General features: G+C 35.5%; 1 protein-coding gene across 1 annotated transcript; it reads left to right on the forward strand.

Annotated features, from left to right (window-relative positions):
• Window positions 1-1997: 1997 nt before the first annotated feature.
• On the forward strand, window positions 1998-20675 carry LOC117785412 (protein vestigial). Its single transcript, XM_034623397.1, has 7 exons — window positions 1998-2807; window positions 8349-8757; window positions 10342-10683; window positions 17754-17845; window positions 18087-18283; window positions 20307-20380; window positions 20530-20675. Exons 1-7 carry the CDS (start codon window positions 2712-2714, stop codon window positions 20577-20579), a joined length of 1260 nt encoding a protein of 419 aa, XP_034479288.1. The 5' UTR covers window positions 1998-2711; the 3' UTR covers window positions 20580-20675.
• The last annotated feature ends 585 nt before the right edge of the window (window positions 20676-21260 follow it).

Here is a 21260-nt window from a genome sequence, read left to right on the forward strand (position 1 = left end):
TAATCTTAGTTTTAGTAATTTGGTCTTAAAATAATCTAATTTTAAGAACAAAATATTTAAGATGAATGTTCTTGATTTTAGAACTTGGTCTTTTTTTTCAGTGAATAAGAGATACCCAAAATATATTAAAATAGATACAGATCTGTTCCGGTTTTCACTTTCAACAGAGATTTTCGGAAGGGAATTTCTTTATCCTGTTTTAAAATCATTTGAAAAATTTTAAGGTATGAATTTACTTTGACTTGGTGAATTTAAGTCGCATAAAGTAAATAAAGGTTTTTTTTAGAATTGTTTTGCTAAATAAAAAATATGCAAACCGGGTCATGAAAATATGATAAGCTGCTTTTATTCCCAAATTTTATTCTAAAAGTAGAGAAATTTTAAAGCCAGTTAAGTTTTAGATAGTGTATTTCGCTGTATTTGTTTATTTTCGTTCGCATATCAGATTCACGATAAATTTACTTTAATCTTAAATGCACTGAGCAATTTTCAAATACATCAAAACATGGTGTATCAACCAGAAGCAATTATCGGGTTCAGTTGGGGTTTTGGTTATGTCTTTGAATAACGGTTTCATAACGGTCACCGTTTATTTTATTTTTTTTTTTTTTTGTATATTTTGGTTTTGAAATACCGTTTTGATTTCCATGCACAAAAAAAGTTAAAAATCTTAAAAAAGTTTTTAAAAGATTAATAAAAGATCTATGATTTAAATCAATCAATAAGGATCAATCTTTAAGAGAAATAAGAAATATTAAAAAAAACCAAGATTTAAAAAAAAATATTGTGAAAAACTTTGTAGCACGTTAAGTTGTAATTAAAATGAATGCTTTAATTCTAAGTATTGTTCAAAACTTATGTTTATATTACACAAATTAATTGTTTCGTTATTACACGGATTGAATTAAAAATATTTTGAAATTGGGTTTGTTGCGATACTATGGCTTAGATAGGCAAAATTCGTTGTTAAGGTTGGTTCAAATATTTTGTTTAAATAATAAACCAATAAAAAGTGACGTGTCAAGTCTCTATGCCAATAAAAAAACTCTTTGAGTATATTTGAACTGCATTGGTAATGCCGTCGGGCTTTTCAGATCTTTAAAAATTTAACCAACTTGACAAAGCAGGACATTTTTATTTTATTATTAAAGAACTGTAGAACTTAATAAGTGAATTTTATTTATAAAGCTGAATAAAAGCTCATCTATTTTTTACCAAATTAAAACTATTTTAAAAGTTTTATTTCTTTTTTAATTTTAGCAAATTCAATCACTGCAATAATTATTTATGAATGACAGAGAAAAAATATACTTTTCAGTTACATAACTGAAAGAAATCTTTACATTTGCATAAAAATTAATGTCAGTATAATAAGTAATTTCTCTCTCTGGAGTGTATGTCGTTATGTAATTCTTACGTATATTTTCATACTTGATAGTACTAAAGAACTAAAGAAATTTTGGTAAAGTCCACATAAATTTGTAAGAATTTAATATTATTGTTGTTAACTGAAATATCTGCAAATAGATTTATAAATGTAGATAATTTTACTACTAGTAATTATGTAGAACCTTTTATTTTGACACAAGCAACAATTTTAATGATTTTCATTGCCATTTTTTCTTTCAGAGATTGCAATTTTTTAACGGAAACTCGAGCAAGGGAGTGGTCACATAATGGATGCTAGCAAATCAACAACAACAATAACAACAACAACGACAATAACAATAGCAACTACAAACAATAATAACAACAATAACGAAGACTAACAGCAGTCAACAATGTGGAAATGATAATTGCAATTGCCTGCGCATAGAAGCCAAGCAAAGCAAAGAGGGTAAAGAAGAAAGTTGAAAAAAGGCAAGGAAAATTCATAGAAAGAAGTTTTGCAGAGTACAAACAAAAGAAAAGCGCTGCAAACAAGTTAAAAAGAAAAGCAAATAAGCCACAATAACAACTTTAGTTGCAACAACATTTAAACAAAAAAAAAAAAAATAATACAAAGAAAAAAAGAAAAGAGACGAAAAGTAATTAAGGCGCTTGATACAAACGCGATGGTGTTTTACAATATGTAAATATAATTATCCGAGCGGAGTTTTCATTCCTGGAATTCGCCATTGGCAACCGAGCAGCTCAGAGTCTCAGCGGCAAATACAAAACTACAAAACCAACAAAAACTACAATAACAAAACGCAACACGCCAACTGCAAGTTTAGTTTGAGCCGGTTTTATAATTACTCCACTTCACTCTACTCCATCCCAACCCACCTCACTCTACTCCATCCCAACCCACCTCACTTTACCTCACTTCAGTGGCCGCCGTTTTGGCCCAAAGCTCAAGCCAGGCCCAGACCGAGGCTGAGACTGAGGCCTAGGCGAAGGCGCAGGCGCGGCCATTGCAACTGCTGCTGCTGCTGTTAACAATTCCAAAAGCAGCTAGATAAAATACAAAAAAAGTTAACAGCCAACGGCAATTGGAATAGCAATTGGTTTTGTGCTGAAGGCGCTGCAATTTCCATCAGCGATCATTGTGAAAAATTATTATCTTGCTGAAAAGCTTACGGGATAACTGTGATTACTGTGCAACTATATACATAAATCTATATATATATATATATAGCTAGTGTGTGTGAGTGTGTGTGTGTGTATCTGTACTTTAATCGACACATCGGGAATTGAGTGGAACTGCAACTGCAACTGCAACTGCGACGATGGCAGTGTCCTGCCCAGAAGTAATGTACGGTGCCTATTATCCATATCTGTATGGGCGCGCAGGACCTAGTCGTTCATTTTATCAATATGAGAGGGTAAGTTTTCACTTAACACACCTTATAAAAAAAACTGCTCTAAAAACCTGCCCTTAAAGACTTTCGTCAAATGAATACACTCCTATTTATTTTTTGTCTATTATTTTCCCCAAGCTCGAGTCCGGAGTTCCTTTATTTCTGTATTGCTCTGACAATTTTGTAAACTTATGGATCAGATCTTAATACTTTTCCATAGTAATATCAGATACAGTAATACGATATACAAATTTCTTTATTCGTTGGCAAATAAGAAATAATAGACATCAGGAAAATATATATTCGTGGATAGATGAATTATTAAAAGGAAATAAATAAAACTAAAGGATTTTTACCAAGCTTTTTGAGTCTATTTAAATAAAATACGTTCATAAAAAAAAACAATTAAATTATAAGACTTTCTATAATAACTTTAAAATTTTTTAATTAATTTTTTTTTTTTTTTATCTTTTTTGCACTTAAATTTATTGCTTTTGTCAACTCTTAAATCAACACTAATCTCACATTTACACAAAATATCAGAAGATTTTGACATTAAGTAAATACACAAAACACCAAACCACAAATTCAACAACAAAAAATTTGCACATTAAATTTATTAATGTAAATCATCTATGTATATTTATTAATATAGTTCAAATTCTTTAGTTTTTGTTAAGTGTGTTAAGAGTTAGAATTCCAGAGGTGTACTGAACTCTTACATTTAAGCCAAACCTGGTAATATCTTTACTTTTAAAATTGAAAGATAGATGAATTTTTAATTACCTGTAACTAAAAGCGATTTACTCCAGCTAAATAGTATTTTTATAAGTTATAGTTGATTTTGAACATAGCAAAAACCTGTCTCATATTTGATGCTTGTTGTATTGTAAATTTTATTCCTCAAATGAGGACAAGAAACTCTTATTTTACCTTCCAAAATACATTAAATAATAATGAGAAACATAAAATTATTAAATCATTCGAGCTTTTTTTGATGAATTCAAGATAGTTTATTGTGACTTTTAGTTAATTATACATAATTATTTGTGCATATTAATTACGAACGTTAAAAGCGAACACGCACAATTTCAGAAGTAGAAAGGAAGGAGGAGAGTTAGGGAGAGTTAGGATTCGGCAATTTGTTAGCCTTTGAAACTGGCCACAATTAAATCAGGGTAACAAATCATAAGAATTCACGCAAAACGCAAATCGTTTTTGGGATGTGAACTTGGGCCAAGATTCAATGGAATTTTGGCCAGCAAATGTCGCTTTGTTTGCGCTTTTTGCAAACATTGATTTCGAAGATTTCTGTGATTTTTTGTGACAAGTACAGAAAAGTTCTCACGATGCCAGAAGCGCTTCACAGTTTTGCCCAAAAGGGTTGACTCTGGTTCAGACTCCGACTCCGACTCAGACTCAGGGCCTGAATCTGGGCCTTGACTTGGGACTGCGAATGCGACTGAAACAGGGACTCGGGACTGGAACTTGGATCTCTGTCGTCTACATTTCGCTGTGGTGCTTGTCGCTGTGGCACAAAGAAATTCTTGTGTCGCAAGTTCCAATTATACAAGGCCGCGGCACCAAATCGAAATTGGCCTTTTATGTAAGTAACCGATACGACACGATTCTGATTCTATGCTTTTGCATGACCATAAACAGGCCCAGATAAACTTAAGATCACCGCACGACGCTTCGTCTCCCTCCCCGCCGTCTCCGTCTCACGGGTTGTTAGGGTTATGGCTCGGGGTATAGGGCTTACCTCGGTCGGCCAATCGCAGATTGAGTCAGCAGCCAGCCTGGTGACCGCTGACCGGTGACCGGTTTATTTGCCCACAAACTGAGACTGCGACTAAAACGGCAACTGCCTCACAGTTTTGTCGTTCCGTCGACACTTTGCTTTTTTGGAGGGCTACACTAAAAAAAACACCAACTTCTGAAATCAAGAATATTGATCTTAAATATTTTATTCTTAAAATAAGACCATTTTAAGACCGTATTCCAAGAATATTTACCTTAATAAACAAAGTTCTTAATACAAGAATAAAAGTCTTAAATTGTTAGGAAATTATAAATATGCCATATTTTATTACAAGACAATAGTTTTCCCGTGGCGCTCTGGTTAGAGTCGCCGCTTCAGATAAAAGCAGGCACGGGTTCGAATCCCACTAGTTACATGGAAAAAACTCAGTTAAATATCATTTTTAAAATTTACTAAAGCAAAATTAAATGTATTTATATTAAAATATAAAACAGAAATAAAATATTTGTAAAATAAGACTAGATCTTATTTGAAATTTTCATGTTATTTCTTACTTTAAGAATTTTATGTTCTTGACGACTATTTTTTTGACCAAAATTCTCAGTTTTGAGACCAAAATCTTGATTTTAGAACATTTTTTTTGGGTAATTATCTATTATACGGTTCTCATCTCAAAAAAAAAAAAAAAACCACAAATAGGGGTGATTTATGATGAATTTATCAGTAAAATTAGATTGGGGACTCACTTGGTTTATTTTTAAAAAATCTTTGAAGTTTTCATACAAAATTAAATTTTGCATGGCTGTTTTGTGCATTTTGTCACTACTTTGTCCGTTTACCAACACTACTTTTGTAACCAAATCTGGTTAAGTTACTAATTTTGACGCGCACGATTTATAACCGTTTACCAACACTACTTCGAACTGGTGTTTAAATGTTGCCGTAACTTTAAATTAATAAAATATTTAATTAGTTAACCGCATATTTCTTTTTAAAATATACCATCTGCAGCTTCTGCGTCATCATCGTTTTCCCATGAGGATGTGAAATATATGGGCCGTAAGCAAAAATTTTTTTAAAAAAAATCGCGCGATTTTTTTAAAATTTTGCCTGCGGCGCTTTAACTTATCAACTCAGCTCATCTAAATGGACATATTCATCTATGACCTCTTGGGTTGTAAAGCCTTCCAATGGCCATAAGCCCCTCATGGATCCTATCCGTGACATGTTTAAACTTCAACTTTTCACTGAGTATTACGTTGTGACTCCGCAAGAAGTCTAACAACTCACTTTTAATGAGTCTAAGAAACTGTCTCGCAGTAACATCACAACCTGTGCACGACATTTTATAAAAATTAAAGCTTTCTGCACGATTCCGTTATATATAGTGTTGGAAAACAGCTAGAAATCGGGCGAGTCAAAATTAGGTACTTACCCAAATTCGCTTACAAAAGTTGTGTTGGTAAACGGGCAAAGTAGTGACAAATTGCACAATACAACCATGCAAAATTTAATTTTGTATGAAAATTTCAAAGATTTTTTAAAAATAAACCAAGTGAGTCCCCAATCTAATTTTTACTGATAAATTCATCATAAATCACCCCCTATTTGTGGTTTTTTTTTTTTTTTTTGAGATGAGAACCGTATAATAGATATTTACCTTTTTTTGTATCAGTGTACGACATAAAAGAAGGAGGCTTGTTCCCGATCCCCATCCCAATCCCTTTTCCGTTCCCTTTCACTTAATTTATTGTGTGTATCGCCATTAGTTCTTGCCGAGCACATCAAAAACGAGCCAGTGTGATCAGATAAACCAACGTACCTCGAGAACCCAAAAGAAACATCGAAGAGGACTAAAAAAAAGAAAAGAAGGACAACAGAGAAAACAAAGTTAGACTCAAGATGTCGCAAGTTCGTCTGATTTATGCCGTGTGAGTTTCGAACTGATCGTTCAGCATAATCGAAATATCGCTGCAGCTAATAACAGCGACAACAACTGCACTCGCAGTCGCAACCGCAATCTTGCAGATACTTTTGTATCTCCGCATTGTTCGCACTTCGGCTACTGCACTTGGCTGTAGCTTGGTAACGATCGTGTCGCTTGATAAGCAGCCAAGGCAACATATTGATTATGTGCTTAAGCCGATTGACAGATGCAGATGCCGATGCCGATACAGATACAGCTACGTAGATACAGATACTTACTCGTATTTACTAGCTGGTTTATCCTGTTGCCGCACGCAATGAGTTGGCGTTTCTCCTGCTTCTTTAATTGGGTCGCACTTGAGGGAGAAACAAATTAAGACTTTGTAAACAAGCCGCAACGTTAAGTGAGTTGGCGCAGCGAGTGTATCTGCTGTATCAGCTGCTGCTTCGGAATGTATCTATGAGATACACCCACGCCAGGCGATACATTGTTGTTGCTGTTGCACATAAATCATGGTCGAGGCCTCGTGCTGTCGATGCTCGCTGCACTTTTCAAATGGATCGTGATGGTTAACCCATTATTAACCCCTGGCAGCCTCATAATTGGCGTGCGCCTCCGTGTTGGCAGGGGGGAAAATAGAAGTGGAGGAGGGGTCGGGTTTAAATTTAGAAGCGTTTGTAGCGTTCGCAAATGTGGCGAGACGACAACGCCCTCGTTTGGGTTATCGGCCACTTATAGAACGCTAGCGCTAATGGGCTCATTAAAGACCAAGAGCAGCTCCTTCTGGAGCGGCACAGAGGGGTGGGTGGGAAGGTGGGAGGGGTATATAAGGTGTCGCTGGGCGCTCGTAAATTGTCGCGAGCGCCGCATTATGTTTGACACGTCGCCAAGCTCGGAGATTGCGGCGTGATTATTGCCGGCTTTTGGCTGTGACCTCTTCCCCAAAATGAGTTAGTGTCCCTTGCCCCCTTTCCTCCATACCCCCTTCTCTTAGATACATTTTCCAAGCAACTGCGTGACAATATGCGAACGCTCGTAAATTTAATGGCCTCACTGCATTTTCCATCAACATAAATTTACGTATTGTGTCATTTTCAATTTGCACCAACGCTTCCATAACTCATTTCTGTCGTCCTCCTTCCTCTCCACTGTATAACCTTACACTTCCACTCTCTCTCTCTCTCTACTTCTCTCTCCCACTCTGTCGCAGCTGTACACTCAGAAATGAAAAAAATTGAACGTACTACTTTAAGTACACAAAAATCTTGAACTAATCCCAAAATGTACTTTTTTTTAGTACAAAACATTGTCATATTTATTTAATTTTAATTTTAAAATATATACTAGTAATTATACTAAAATTAAGCAAAATACCAAAATTAAATATCATTTAAGAATGGTGTATTTTGTGGATTTTACCAGCGATCCAAGCTTAACGTCATCATTGCGTCGCTAGAACCAGTTACGAATTCTAAGGTGCGACAATGAAAAAGAAATAACCCAAAATGTACTTATTTTTAGCATATAACGTTCTTATTTTAAACTTCCTTTTAATCTTGAAAAAATCTAAAGTAAAGTAAAGTACAAAAGAATCTTAAGCTAGTTTAGTACAAATAACTCAGTTGTTTCTGGAGGTATCTTAATGAGACTCAGGTATTATATATTTGCCATAGTCTTATATATTCTGACTTAGTTTGGTTAAAATCAGACTACTATTTCGAATAGCTGGCATACAAAATGGGCAGTCAGAATTCTAAATTTAAGATAGATTCATACTTAATTTAAGATTTTTAGTACAATTCAAGTACGGTCGTATCTAATTTTAGGATGCTATATTTTTCTCAGTGTAGCTAATGTTATCTTTTGTATTTTGCAGTTTAACCAGGATCTGTACTCGTCCTCGGGCGTACAGCTGGCCGCCTCATCGAGCGCCTCGGGCAGCTCCCACTCGCCTTGCAGTCCCATCCTGCCGCCCTCGGTGAGCGCCAATGCTGCCGCCGCTGCCGTTGCTGCCGCTCACAATTCGGCAGCTGCTGCCGTTGCGGCGGTGGCCAATCAAGCCTCCTCCTCCGGCCTGCAGCTTGGAGCTGTTGGCGGCGTTGGCGTTGGCAGTGGTCCAGCCAGTGGATTACTGGGCAGCAATGTGCCGGGAGGAAGCAACGCTGCCAACGCCGGCCTTGGCATGAGCCCAGTGTTAAGCGGCTCCGGAGCCGGACACGGCATTCACAGCCGGACGCATCAAACCAAAGAAGAGGATCTCATCGTGCCGCGAAGCGAAGCTGAAGGTAAGCAAAACTTGGCAACAATTTTCAATAGTACTTACTTCCAGTTTTAAAAAAATATTTAGGTTTAGGAATATTTTACATTATTTAAAAAATCATTCAGGTGTGTTACAGAAATCTATACCGTTTTTAAAGAGAATTGCTTTTCAAAATAACCCCTGAAAATATCGGTGTAAATGTCAGGGATTTAGTTTTTTCGAACATATTTCCGAAGTCAAAAAAAATGGGCTGCCTTTTAAGTACTTACTTTCAGTTTAAAAAAATTTGTTGGGTTTCAAAATGTATTCTAAGCAATTTTATTCATTTTAAAAAATAATTTGATTCAATTCAATAAATACTACATTTTGTCAAGTCTTTCAACAATTTTTAGACATTTGAAAGCAACGATTTCTTGTTTTCGGGAACATCAACAGTTGCTTTTGCATTGCTTTAGCGCTGTTAGAGATTTGTAGAACACCTCTGTATATGAATATCGCAGTAGAGCTAAAGGCTCCGGCACCAAAATTACAGTCCGTTTTTTCTTATAGTCTACTTGAATTTCTGTTTATTTTTAAATTTGACATTTATTTCTATGATTCTTACGACAAAATATATTCTAGTTAACTAACCCCTTTAATAGTCTAGAATAGGAGTCCTAAAACTTAAAATAAAAATCAATAATAATATAAAATAATAAATTAGCAATAATTTTAATTTATAGAAAATTTTTAAATATAAATATAATATAAAATATCAGTTAACATAAGAAATTTATATTTTTACCTAACATCAACTACAGAAAGTCAATTAAAACAAATATCGTATTTCTTTAATTTATATATACATTTATCATTTTATCTGGCTTTACTTGTTATTTATTTTACTTATAACAAATATTTAGAATTCGAAATAAGTTTAAGAAAAATAAAGTAAAAACATAAATTTAAAATCCAGACTTATTTTGTACCAAATAAAACCAAAAGTATTTGTGGCTTCATATTGCATTCTAATGCAAATTTATTTAGTTCATTCAGAAGGCAAATAGCAAATTCAAGCAATTCATTTAACAGAAAAATGATTGAGTGGTTAGCGTAAGTGCATTAAATAATTTTCAAGAATACTTAAGCTTAAAGTGCAAATTAATTGCTAAAATATTGTGAACTGAATGTTGTTATGTAGTGTAATGTATACTTATAATATTTGCTGTAGTTACAAATAAATAAATAAATAAATATATGCTCACATTGCTGCTGTCAGCATTGAAGATCGATTGTTCGCCATGGTTGGAATGTGCTGCCGTTTTAGCACAGCGAAGAACGGGATGGAGAGACACCGAGAGAAGAGAGAGAGAGAGAGAAAGAGAGGGCAGCAAGCAAGCTAATTAATTTGCACATTTTTGAGATTGCTCGACGGCATTCCAACGAGTTAACATTTAATAATTTATATCATATTTTATTACGGAAATGCAACTCAGAACATGCAGCAATGCAATGAACTTCGCACCTCTCCTTTCCCCCTCTCTCTGTATCCCTTTCTCTCTTTTTCTCTCTGTATGTTTGTTGTTTTTCTGTCTGTTGTCAATAATGAGATGCATTTATTTTATTGCAGCGCGCCTGGTGGGCTCCCAACAGCATCATCATAATGAATCATCCTGCTCCTCTGGCCCGGACTCGCCGCGCCATCCGCACTCCCACCCGCATTCGCTGCACGGCACGGCCGGAGCGTCCTCGACGGGCGTTGGCTCCGGCACGGGCGCCATGTCCAAGGAGCTGCCACTGGACACCAGCAGCAGCACTGGCGGCGTCGGTGTCCCTGGCGCCAGCAGTCAAGGACATGCCCAGTATCTATCGGCCACCTGCGTTGTATTCACCAACTATTCGGGCGACACGGCCAGCGTTGTCGATGAGCATTTCTCCCGTGCGCTCAATTACAGCAACAAGGACACAAAAGGTAGGCAGCTTCACATCCAACAATCATACTAAACTATAGTAGGGTGTTGATAATATTTTAAAAACAAGTCGGAAAGGCTATAGTCTAGATCCCGACCATAGAATACCCGTACTTATTTCAATACATATTAAAGTACTTTATAGAAATTACTACCTAGTAAAAATAACTTCATTCTTTTGGGTATCGTTTTGTCTTAATTTTTAATAACTTTGGTTAGCTATTACTGCGGTTCTACTTGTCCGATATTGCTGCGGTTAAGTGAGATAATAGATAATATTAATAGATAACGCTTATTACCATAAATCGGTATTATCTTAAAAACTGTGGGTGTGGTGGTTTTTCGCGATTTGCTAGCAAACTTGACCTGCTTCAACTCATTTGTAGTCTGTAGTCTTTGAGATCTATGCACTCACACAGACTGACGGACGGAGAGACAAACAGGACTATATTGATTCGGCAGTTGATGCTGATCAAGAATATATATACTTTATACAGTCAGAGATGCCTCCTTCTGCCTTTTACATACATTCCAACGAACACAGTACACACTTTTACTTATTTTTTAAGTAACGCGTATAAAAATAACAATATCAAAAATATATCGATAAGAAAATAATATAATTTTTATTTGATATTTTTGACACAAAAATATCGATTATATCGATAATATAAATAACAGAACGCAACTTTAAATTTGTCGTGTTTTCACTCAAAATTAGTTGTATTTTCACTATTTTATTGCACGATTTGCGCTTGGATGCATTGTTGGCAATTTTGACTAAATACGTTTGTTTGCTTCCAACGGTTAATAATTTGCACAATTATATCGATATTAATATTAGAAAATAAATCATCGCGTAAAATATTTTTCGATATATCGATATATGAATGATAACAATGATTCGACAACCCCATACTAAAGTAATTCTGCTATATCAATTGCTCCCTCTACTCCTCCCTCCGTGTTGCACGGCCCACACTCGGCATTTACATGTTGATCAAAAGACCCGCACATGTCATGTACTTGTCCCAGCTGTCAGTTTGCGTGTTGGCGTTAACAATTACCCAGAACCTGAAGCAGAACCAGAGCCATTATGAGCATCTGAATCAGATTCAGATTCAGTTCTATGTAGAATGGGGAGTATTTGCTCTCATAATTAGCCAAAGAATCAGAGCAGAGTTATTAAAATGTCGCGTGCAATTTCAAATTTAATTTTCAACTCAAGAAATTCCTTATAAACTCCACTGAAATCTATCTAATGAAATTTGCAACTCATGTTCCCATAGTATCTGCAAAGAGAACTCAAATAGCATTGAGAGCTTGGAACTATTCAAATGAACCTCGCATACTGCATTTGTGACAGACGGCAGACAATCTCAGATGTATTTTATATAGTACGTATATGTATTCCTCCCGAGTGCCCCGATGCGGCTGCCTTTTTGCAGTTTCGCCCCTTCGCGTTGTATTTTTGTTGAATGCCATTGCGTCGCACAATATAACCAAATAAATCAAGTTGCCACTTGCCACTCGCTTGTTCTTTCGATTTCAAAATTAATTACCTCCTTTAATGAAGATAAACGTTTCGTTTGTTCATGCCTGTCGCTATCTCTTTTTTCCTCTCCCTTGCCCTCTCCCACTTGCTCCTGTCGCCTGTTCTTTTTTCCTTACCTCCTCTTTGTTTTTATGCTATGCTGTTTGTTCTTCCAACTTTGCATCTTTTGTCTGATTTTGAAAATTTTCGCTCGTTGCTTAGCAATTTTTAAGATTATACAATTTATAAATATTTGTATAAACAGGTTCAAAGCAAAGTTGCAATTCAGTTTGAGTCATGATCTTTCCAAATTGAAAATATATTTAGTTTCGATTATTTTTTTGGATACTTAGAACTCTCATAACTATGTGAAAACTTAATTATTAAACATTTTTTGATTCTTAATTCATAGTGCATTTAAAAGTTGTTTATTTGTGAAGCTTATATATTTTCAAAATTTTTCAAACACCTTACATTCCCATAACGCTGTGAAAACTTATCAGAAATTAATTAAAATGTAATTTTTCTTACTTTATATATTTCCTTCATTTGCGGAGCTTACATTTCTTCCAAAAATTTCTTCAATATTCATATTTTCAAAATAGAGTCACCAGGCTCTCTAGGTAGTAGAATTTTTGCTTAAAGTTTTCCCATTCTATCTTTAATCATCTTGCCAAATGTTTGTCACGACAGTTTATTTGCTAAGTTTCATTTTAAGCCAATTTTAAGCCTCTTACAATTATACAGCATCAGGTTGCCTCATTTTATTGCTCAATCAATCAATTATCGCTTTTTTGGGGACACACATTTGCATGCTAAGCAGAAGCCGCTTTTAGTGCGATGTGCGATGTTAATGTTAATGTGCTTTACGTGTCCTTGTACTGTACTCAGCATCATCTCCAACCACACTCCATTCACATTTTAGCCACATCCACCCACAACATTTTGGCCAATCAACGAGCACTTGAACAATTTGCGGCGTATTCCTTTCTACCGCTAATCGCAATCGCAGTCGCCTTTTATTGACTTTCTGTGGCTGCTGCCAATGGGGGAGAGTGTGTGTGTGTGTGTGTAAATGGCGGAGGGGTAGCATACCTGGCTAAGGCTATTGCCACTTTGATTGTGCAATTTCGGTTATAGTAAAATTGCATTCGACACGCGTTAATTGGAAATTTGTGCTTGCTACAAAATTTAATCAGATGAAAAGCGTAAGAAAATGAATGGAAATTCTCCTTGTAATAAACAAACTTATTTATTTAAGTTTTCGCTTAAATACTAAAAAAAAAATTTAATAATAAAAAATTATTCAATTAAAATAGAAAATATTGGAAATTACTTATTTTATATATTTATTTTTTCGTAAAAAACTTAATTACTAAATTTAAAAGAAGAGTTTCTTTGCATCTAATTTGAATAAAATAGAATCTTCTTATGAATCATTCTTCAATGTATTATTAAAACATCAATGGAATCTCTTAAGTTTTTAAATTAAACTATCCTGATTTAAGCCAAGTTTTCTCCAACATTACAACAACATTACATATAAAAGCAATAATTGATTTAAAAAAGATAACATTGTAAATTATTATTTTTTTATTTTTTCTTAAAAGAGCTCATGAGTTAATTTAAAAGGAGACTAACTTTGTATCTAATTTTTTTTTTAATGTTACTCCTTATTACTCGTTTTTCAAAATTTGATTAAAACATTAATAGAATCTTTAAAGTTTTTTAATTAAAATAATTTTATTTTTATATCCTTGTTTAAGTTCTGTTTAATATTTCATGTGTATCTATTTCCATAGCAACTTTTGAGTTTACCTTTGATATTCATAATTAAATTCAATTAAGCAATTTGCTGAATGAAACCCAAAAGTCTTGCGCTAATTTGTGCTTGTTGTTGTATTTGTTAAAATGGTTGTTGTTGTTGTTGCAGAAACCACAACTGAACCACACGCCCACTAAGCAAACTGTGAAACTTGCGCAATTCGAATATCTAAAGGAAAAAAATAACAAAAACAAGTTTTTTGTTGCGGTTGCTGCTATTGCTGTTGCTGTTGTTGTTGTGACGCTGCTTAATGGTATTTAAAGTTCATTTTGGCCATTTGTCTATTTGAGTGGTTTGCACACACACAAACACACAAATACACACACACACACACTCGAACACGTGGTACTTTAAAAACTATGCAGCATTTATATAGATTTTTCTCTTTAGCTCAATGTGCAGTTTGTTGTTGTTGTTGCTGTTTTATGTACGAATAAACACAAACATATATGTATATACGCTTGCAGATATATGTGTGCATATATATAAACATATACATATATATCTAGTTGGAATGTGCTATAAAATGTCGCCGGAATGCGATGTGGTCGATGTTGTTGTTGTTGCTGTTGCTGTTGTTGCTGTTGTGCGGTTCGTCTGGCGGTGCCAATGCCGAATGCCGCATAGATTCCTCATTACGGTTTTAAAATGCATTTCAATTAACTGCTCACTCGAGATACACTCACATACACTTACACACACACTCGCCGTTTGAGTGTGTGGCACGCTTGCACTTTCAGTTTGTGTTGTGACTCTTAAAATATCGCCGGCATCAGCAGCAGCTCCCCGCAGCCAATCCCTCCAAGATTGTAGATGCCCCGAGACGTCCTCAGCTGCAGCCTTCAGTCGTTCAGTTGTTCATTTGCTCAGTTGTTCAGTTGCTCAGTTGTTCAGTTGCTCAGTTTGGCACTTTCATATGATATTCGAATGCTACGAGTATTTAATTAGATGCTTCAAGAATTCGATTTAAAATTCCTTGGCACCCGCCGCTGTCGCAGATGCAAGAACCGCAATCGCAATCGCACCCGAGACCGAATTCGAATTCGAATCCAAATTCGAACCCTAAACAGAACAAAAATTAAACTGGTCTCTGCCTCATTTCATGGCTATTTACATTTTCATTTCCATTTCGATTAGAGGACAAAAGAAAGGATATGTCAAGGATTTGATACCCTAATATTTTATTGTACGGTGCTCGTTATTATGACCTCTATGTGGTATAGTTGGACGATTTTAACCAAATTATTTCATGGTTATTTTATTAGATTGGTTGATATATCAAAAAAAAATCATTGATTTGTGGCCAATTGTTCCTAAGGAAACTATTTGATAAAGTAGATTGATTTTAGCCAACTTTTATCAGAATGTATTAGATAATGCCAAGTCAACAATCTGTGAGTTTGGTTAAGATAAAAATCCGGAATTCCGGAAAAAGATCAATTCAATGCAGTTTCAAAAGTCTAAAATACTTGAAAAAAGCTACATTTTCGTTTGCAGAATTGAGATTTTCAAATATTTATAAGGTTCACTTAAGTTAGATCAAATATTTTAGGCTTCTTTGGCTTTTTTATTTTCAGTCGTTGCCAGTTTTCCAACATAATATCTTAATTTTACAATAACACCCTGAATACTTACTTAAAAATTACAAGCTTAAATCAAGAATTTTAAAGTTTAATTTTGGATTGATTTTTTTACTGTGTTTGGCAGCTATATATTATTGTAGATTGATTTTAATAAGTGCATATTCTGTGAAATGTGTTTAAAACATATCATGAAACAATAACGTTTTTTAAGCTGAGTCCCACCAATCGACACTACTCATTGTGCTGATCAAGAATATATAAACTTTATGGGATCTGTCACGCTTCCTTTAACGTGTTACACGTTTCTTCACAAAATTCGAATACCCTGCGCAAGGGTATTTATAAAAAGGACACTCAGTTAGGGAGTAGGTAACTGTGTCTATGTGTGGTCGTGTGATCTAGGCTCTTATCTCTTATCAGCATCAGGTGCAACTTCATTAGGAGTTCGGGACGATCAGGCGAAAGGTGAAAGGTGAGCGCTGTCATCAGGTAGCATTTGCGGCTTTCGCTTTGAAAGTGAAATGTGAAGTGGCAGTGGCAGTGGCAGTTGATGTTGCAGGCGTTGCACGGGGGCAGGGGCAAGGGACTGTCGCCAAAATCTTTGACATCGTCGGTTGATGCGGTTTCTGCGGTTGCTGTTGCTTGTTTGCACATTAATGGGAATTCCTGGCCGTCAGTTGAGCGAGTGAGTGAATGACTATGACGCTGAAGATGGCGACGAGGATGACGACTTTTTGTCAGGCATTTCATTTCTCTCTCTTTCACTCTGTCTCTCTCTCGCTTTCTCTCTGTCTCTGTTGCCACTGAATGGGGCACGCGGCATCACTAACCAACGAACCAAGTCAGCCAACAGCCAGCAAGTCAGCCACATCATCAGCATTCAAGACACACTCACAACGTGCCGGGCAAAGTCGCGACTTGCAACATATCCTCAAAGCTACAGCTGCCCCATCTTGCAGCACTGCTCTATTCCCTTTGCCACATGCCTCTGCCTCTTGCAGTTGTTGTATATTTTTCTCTCGAATTGAGTTTGGAATGTTGTCAACGCAAATGCGCCTATGTCCCAGTGGCAGTGGCAGAGTCCCCAAGTTGCACAGTTGCACAGTCCTTGGCACATGTGCATGCCACAGACGCCAGCCAGGCAGCCAACCAAAAGTTGTTGCTATTTTCGGCAACAATTTTCCAAGCAGGCAGCTCCATTACACTCGCTCTGTTGCAGTTGCAGCCTCTGTGGCAGCCTCTGTTGCTGCCACATAATGGAGATGTCTTCGTGTTCGTCTTTGCGATTTCATAAACGCGTAGATTTACAACCATTTAATACAAGTGATGATCCTGAACACGGCACCGACAACGACAACAACAACAACAACAACGACAACAAACATTCCGCTCAGTTATTTGCAACAAGCCGTGGCGCCGACGACAACTAAGTACGTGCTGCGTGCCACAGTTGCACAGTGCCACAGTTAATCATTATGCACTTGAATTCAAATTGAAATAAGTTCCTATTAGAAGCAAATTGTTTGTGGCGTGTTACACTCATAAAAATTTTACCGTAAAACCGCCTTAAAATATAAAAAAACGAGCTAAAATAAGGCGACTGGTCTTCAATTTTAAAGAAATTTTATCTAAAAATCTATAAATAATTTTTCTGATACTAAGAAATAATTTTCTAAAATTATAAAAGTTTTTCTACATTTTAAGGCGTTGCCTTCTTAATATAGGATTAAAATTTCATAAAATTGAAGCGAATTTTTTAAATTAAAGAAGTTTTTTCCTAAAGACCACCGCGGAATGAAAAACTCCATATAAAAAAACAGCTAAACATGTTGTTACTGTTATTTATATGTAGTTTTCATTCCGCGGACGTTTCGCTTCCAGTGTCACAAGCTAGAACATTTTTCTAAACACTGATAAAAAATACTCTGAAGTTTTAAAATTTAGATTTTGACTTTATTTTTAACACATTTTTTATTGGCATTAAAGTAAAAACTATCTTCAAGTTTATTTCTTTATTTTATTTTGTTGTTTTTTTTTATTTGTCTTCTTTATTTGCTTTTTTATTTACAATATACGATGTGTGGAAAGCTTTATCAACAGTTTCCTTTTCTTTTCAACTCGTTCTTTCAGATAGCAGCAGCCCCATGTCGAGTCGCAATTTCCCACCATCGTTCTGGAACAGCAATTACGTGCATCCCATACCCGCCCCCACACATCCACAGGTAAGTGTCGACTAACGAAGTTACCAAAGCTACCGAAGCTACCAAAAACACAATGCCTTGACCACGAAAACGATTAACTGCAATACGTGCCGCAATTACGTGTCGGCAACTCGAGGATCGAGGATCGAAGGTCTCAGGTTGCAGAGACTCGCACATTCTAAATAAGTTGTAATTCGGTCTCTTCGTTTTTCCCTCTTTACTGACCGGCAATCTCTTCTCTCCAATCTCTGTCCATATCCAGGTTAGCGACTTGTACGGCACCGCGACGGACACCGGCTACGCCGCAGATCCCTGGGTGCCGCACGCAGCTGCCGCTCACTATGGTTCCTACGCGCACGCGGCACACGCGCATGCGGCCCACGCACACGCCTACCACCACAACATGGCCCAGTACGGCAGCCTGCTGCGCCTGCCCCAGCAGTACAGCCACGGCACCAGGTAAGACATTACCCCCCTTAGTTAACCAAAAGCCCTAAAAGAGGACTAAGCAATCGTTAGACGATTCCATCGGAATGTTGTAATGATAAGTTCTAAGCAAAAGATTCCTTAGCTAAAACGAATGCATTTAGCAAGTGATTGATCAATCATCAACACCATTTTACTTGGATTAAGCAATCGCTAGATCGATTGTAAAGTAATAATAATAAGATCAAAATTTATCGATATTAATCACTTATCAAACTAATTTAATAAACTTCACTTTATATAGCTTGTCGATTCCATCGGAATGTTGTAATGATAAGTTCTAAGCAAAAGATTCCTTAGCTAAAACGAATGCATTTAGCAAGTGATAGATCAATCATCAACACAATTTTACCTAACCTAATTGTTGTTGGCAGAACACGAATTTTCCAGAGCGACACAAAAGTACGGCTATTGAAATTGTCTTCTTTTTTTCAAAATGTAGTTGAGCTAAAGTTTGAATTGTAGTGTCTCTTTAATCAAATAAGATGCGCTGTGGCGCTTAAAACACTTTCGATACAAAGTCGATAGGTTTGCTTAAAATATTATCGGTAATTAACATATGTTGCATAACATTAGTGTTCAGCAGTTTGCTATTTTGCAGACTCAAATTAATAAAGGTAAACGTTAGAAATTCAAGCAAATGAAAATGTAAATAATTAGAGTATAAAAGATTATGGCGGCAATACTAATAGTGGATTAAGTTTTCACTAGATGACTCGATTGAAATGTAAATTAAAATTGAGTCAGATATTTTTTTAGCAACTGATTAAAAAATCATCAACAAAATTTAGTGAGCTTGACTTTACATCGTTAGAGGATTCTTTGGGAGTTTTATAAGCTCGAAAAAGAAGCTTAATCGAAAAGGTTTAAAATAAAGGCAACTGAAATCGAAGAATTGCCCTGAAAAGAATTAAGAGTATGTTAGATACATCATAAAGTAATAATAATATCAAGGCTGCAAACCGGCTCTGAACCGAATCTCGTAGAACCGGTTCGATTCGGGTTTTTAAGCAGCCTGAACCGGATCATGAACCTAACTTTTGAAATTATTTACTTCGCGAGCCCGAACCTAAGCCGAACCGCTTTCTAAAATTAAAGGTTCTGTCAAAAAAAAACAGAATTACATAAGTTTTATGGTTTTTTAATTTTACGCAATTATTTGACACTTCGGATTAAAATAAGACATAAAAATCTTGAAATAAATTTAAATTATCATCAAATTTTGATATCTTTTTTTTAAAAAAATGTTATCAGCTCAAAATGTGGGGAAAAATGTATAACATAAAAATGTTTTATAAAATTAAACCAAGGCTCGAACCCAAACTTTGGGCTCAGGGGGTATATAAACCAATTCGCAAGCCGAACCAATGTCTTACTCTATGGTTCGAACCGCCGAACTGAACCTCAAACAAAACTTTGGAGGTTTGCAGCCTTGAATAATATAATATAAATTGTGAATAACCAAATAGAAACGACCTGAATACTAAATATTAACCAAATAATAATGAATTATTAACAAAATTAACATATTTTAATAACAAGGATGTTACTTTCTTCAAGAGCGAACTAAACAATAATTCATTTATTCCAGTGGTGTTCAAAGTGGGCTAAAGACACTTTTTCCTGTATTTTATAGCCTACTGTATCCTACTTTTGGACATCACTGATTTATTCTATGGGAATGTAGTTTGAAGCAGTAGTTTTTTAGCTGAAAAGTATATATATAGCGAATGATTGAACAATAACAACCAAGGTAGAAAATTAGAATTCATCGCTTTGGCAGTTCTATCCGAATGTAATATGCCAAATTAAAAACAGTCATCCACAAAATATACACATTTTATTTGAAACTTTAACTGAGTATATTAGCATACTAAACAGAATCGAAATGATTGATCCATTATAGTACACGTATATGTATATAAATACCTGCATTTGTATTGATTCTGTTTTTGTTTCTGACTTTGCCTCTGTCTTTATTTTTAATCCATTGCAGACTCCACCATGACCAGCAGACGGCTCATGCCCTGGAGAGTGCGGCGGCCTACTCGAGTTACCCAACGATGGCAGGTGCGTAAAAGGACAAAAAGGACTTGTGACATTTGTCCATTTGTTTATTTGTGTGCCATTGTCATGGCAATGCGCTTGACCTTTAATAAAACGTGTTTTATTTTGTTTCTTTCTTTGTTTTGCTGTCGTTGATTGCCCACATCATAAAGGACTGGAAGCTCAAGTGCAGGAATCGTCAAAGGATCTGTATTGGTTCTAGGAGCGTTCGGTCAGGACCAGGAGGTCACTCGTGTTATCCCACAACGCCGGCTGGCCCAGCTGGTGAGGGGGGAATTTTCGTTGATGTTGTATAAAAGGAGAAGCGACACTCAAAAATAAATCACAACCAAGAAATAAGCAGCAACAAGAAGCCCAACAATAAACGCTAATATTAAGTAAAATATAAATAAATGTGCAAAATAGCAAAAGCATCCGTAGAAAAGCCCTGAAAACTTGAAACTGGAAACTGAAAAATGTAGAGAAACAACACACACACACACACATTTTGAGAATGTTGCAGATAATTGAGCATCCCATATCAGCAAGTTAGACACGCCTACATATAAATACTATATACTACATACATACATACATAATATACATATACAAATACATATAAATTTAAATCTATATACATACATACATATTTAAATAAAAATATATATGTATATTTCTTATGCATAATCTGCGTTAGAGTTTTTGGGTAACAATTTACTAAAGCGATAATAAGTATAACACTAAAGATAATAATCAACATTTCTTGTATAGTTAACGATTTGAAAGCTAGAATTTATTTTGTTTAATATATCTCCAATTTTGAATTTAAATTTCACAAATTAGGTTATACAAATTGAATGCGACAAAAAAGCTAAACAAAACAAAATGATGACTAAAATAAAAA

The sequence above is a fragment of the Drosophila innubila genome (assembly GCF_004354385.1).
Source record: "Drosophila innubila isolate TH190305 chromosome 2R unlocalized genomic scaffold, UK_Dinn_1.0 1_C_2R, whole genome shotgun sequence".
NCBI classification, from domain to species: domain Eukaryota; kingdom Metazoa; phylum Arthropoda; class Insecta; order Diptera; family Drosophilidae; genus Drosophila; species Drosophila innubila.

Bases quoted from the DNA above. Each gene is read 5' to 3' on its own strand.
- LOC117785412 (XM_034623397.1), top strand. From the start codon at position 2,712: ATGGCAGTGTCCTGCCCAGAAGTAATGTACGGTGCCTATTATCCATAT. The intron at 2,808-8,348 runs GTAAGTTTTCAC...TGTATTTTGCAG, and splicing joins CATTTTATCAATATGAGAGG to TTTAACCAGGATCTGTACTC. The intron at 18,284-20,306 runs GTAAGACATTAC...AATCCATTGCAG, and splicing joins CAGTACAGCCACGGCACCAG to ACTCCACCATGACCAGCAGA.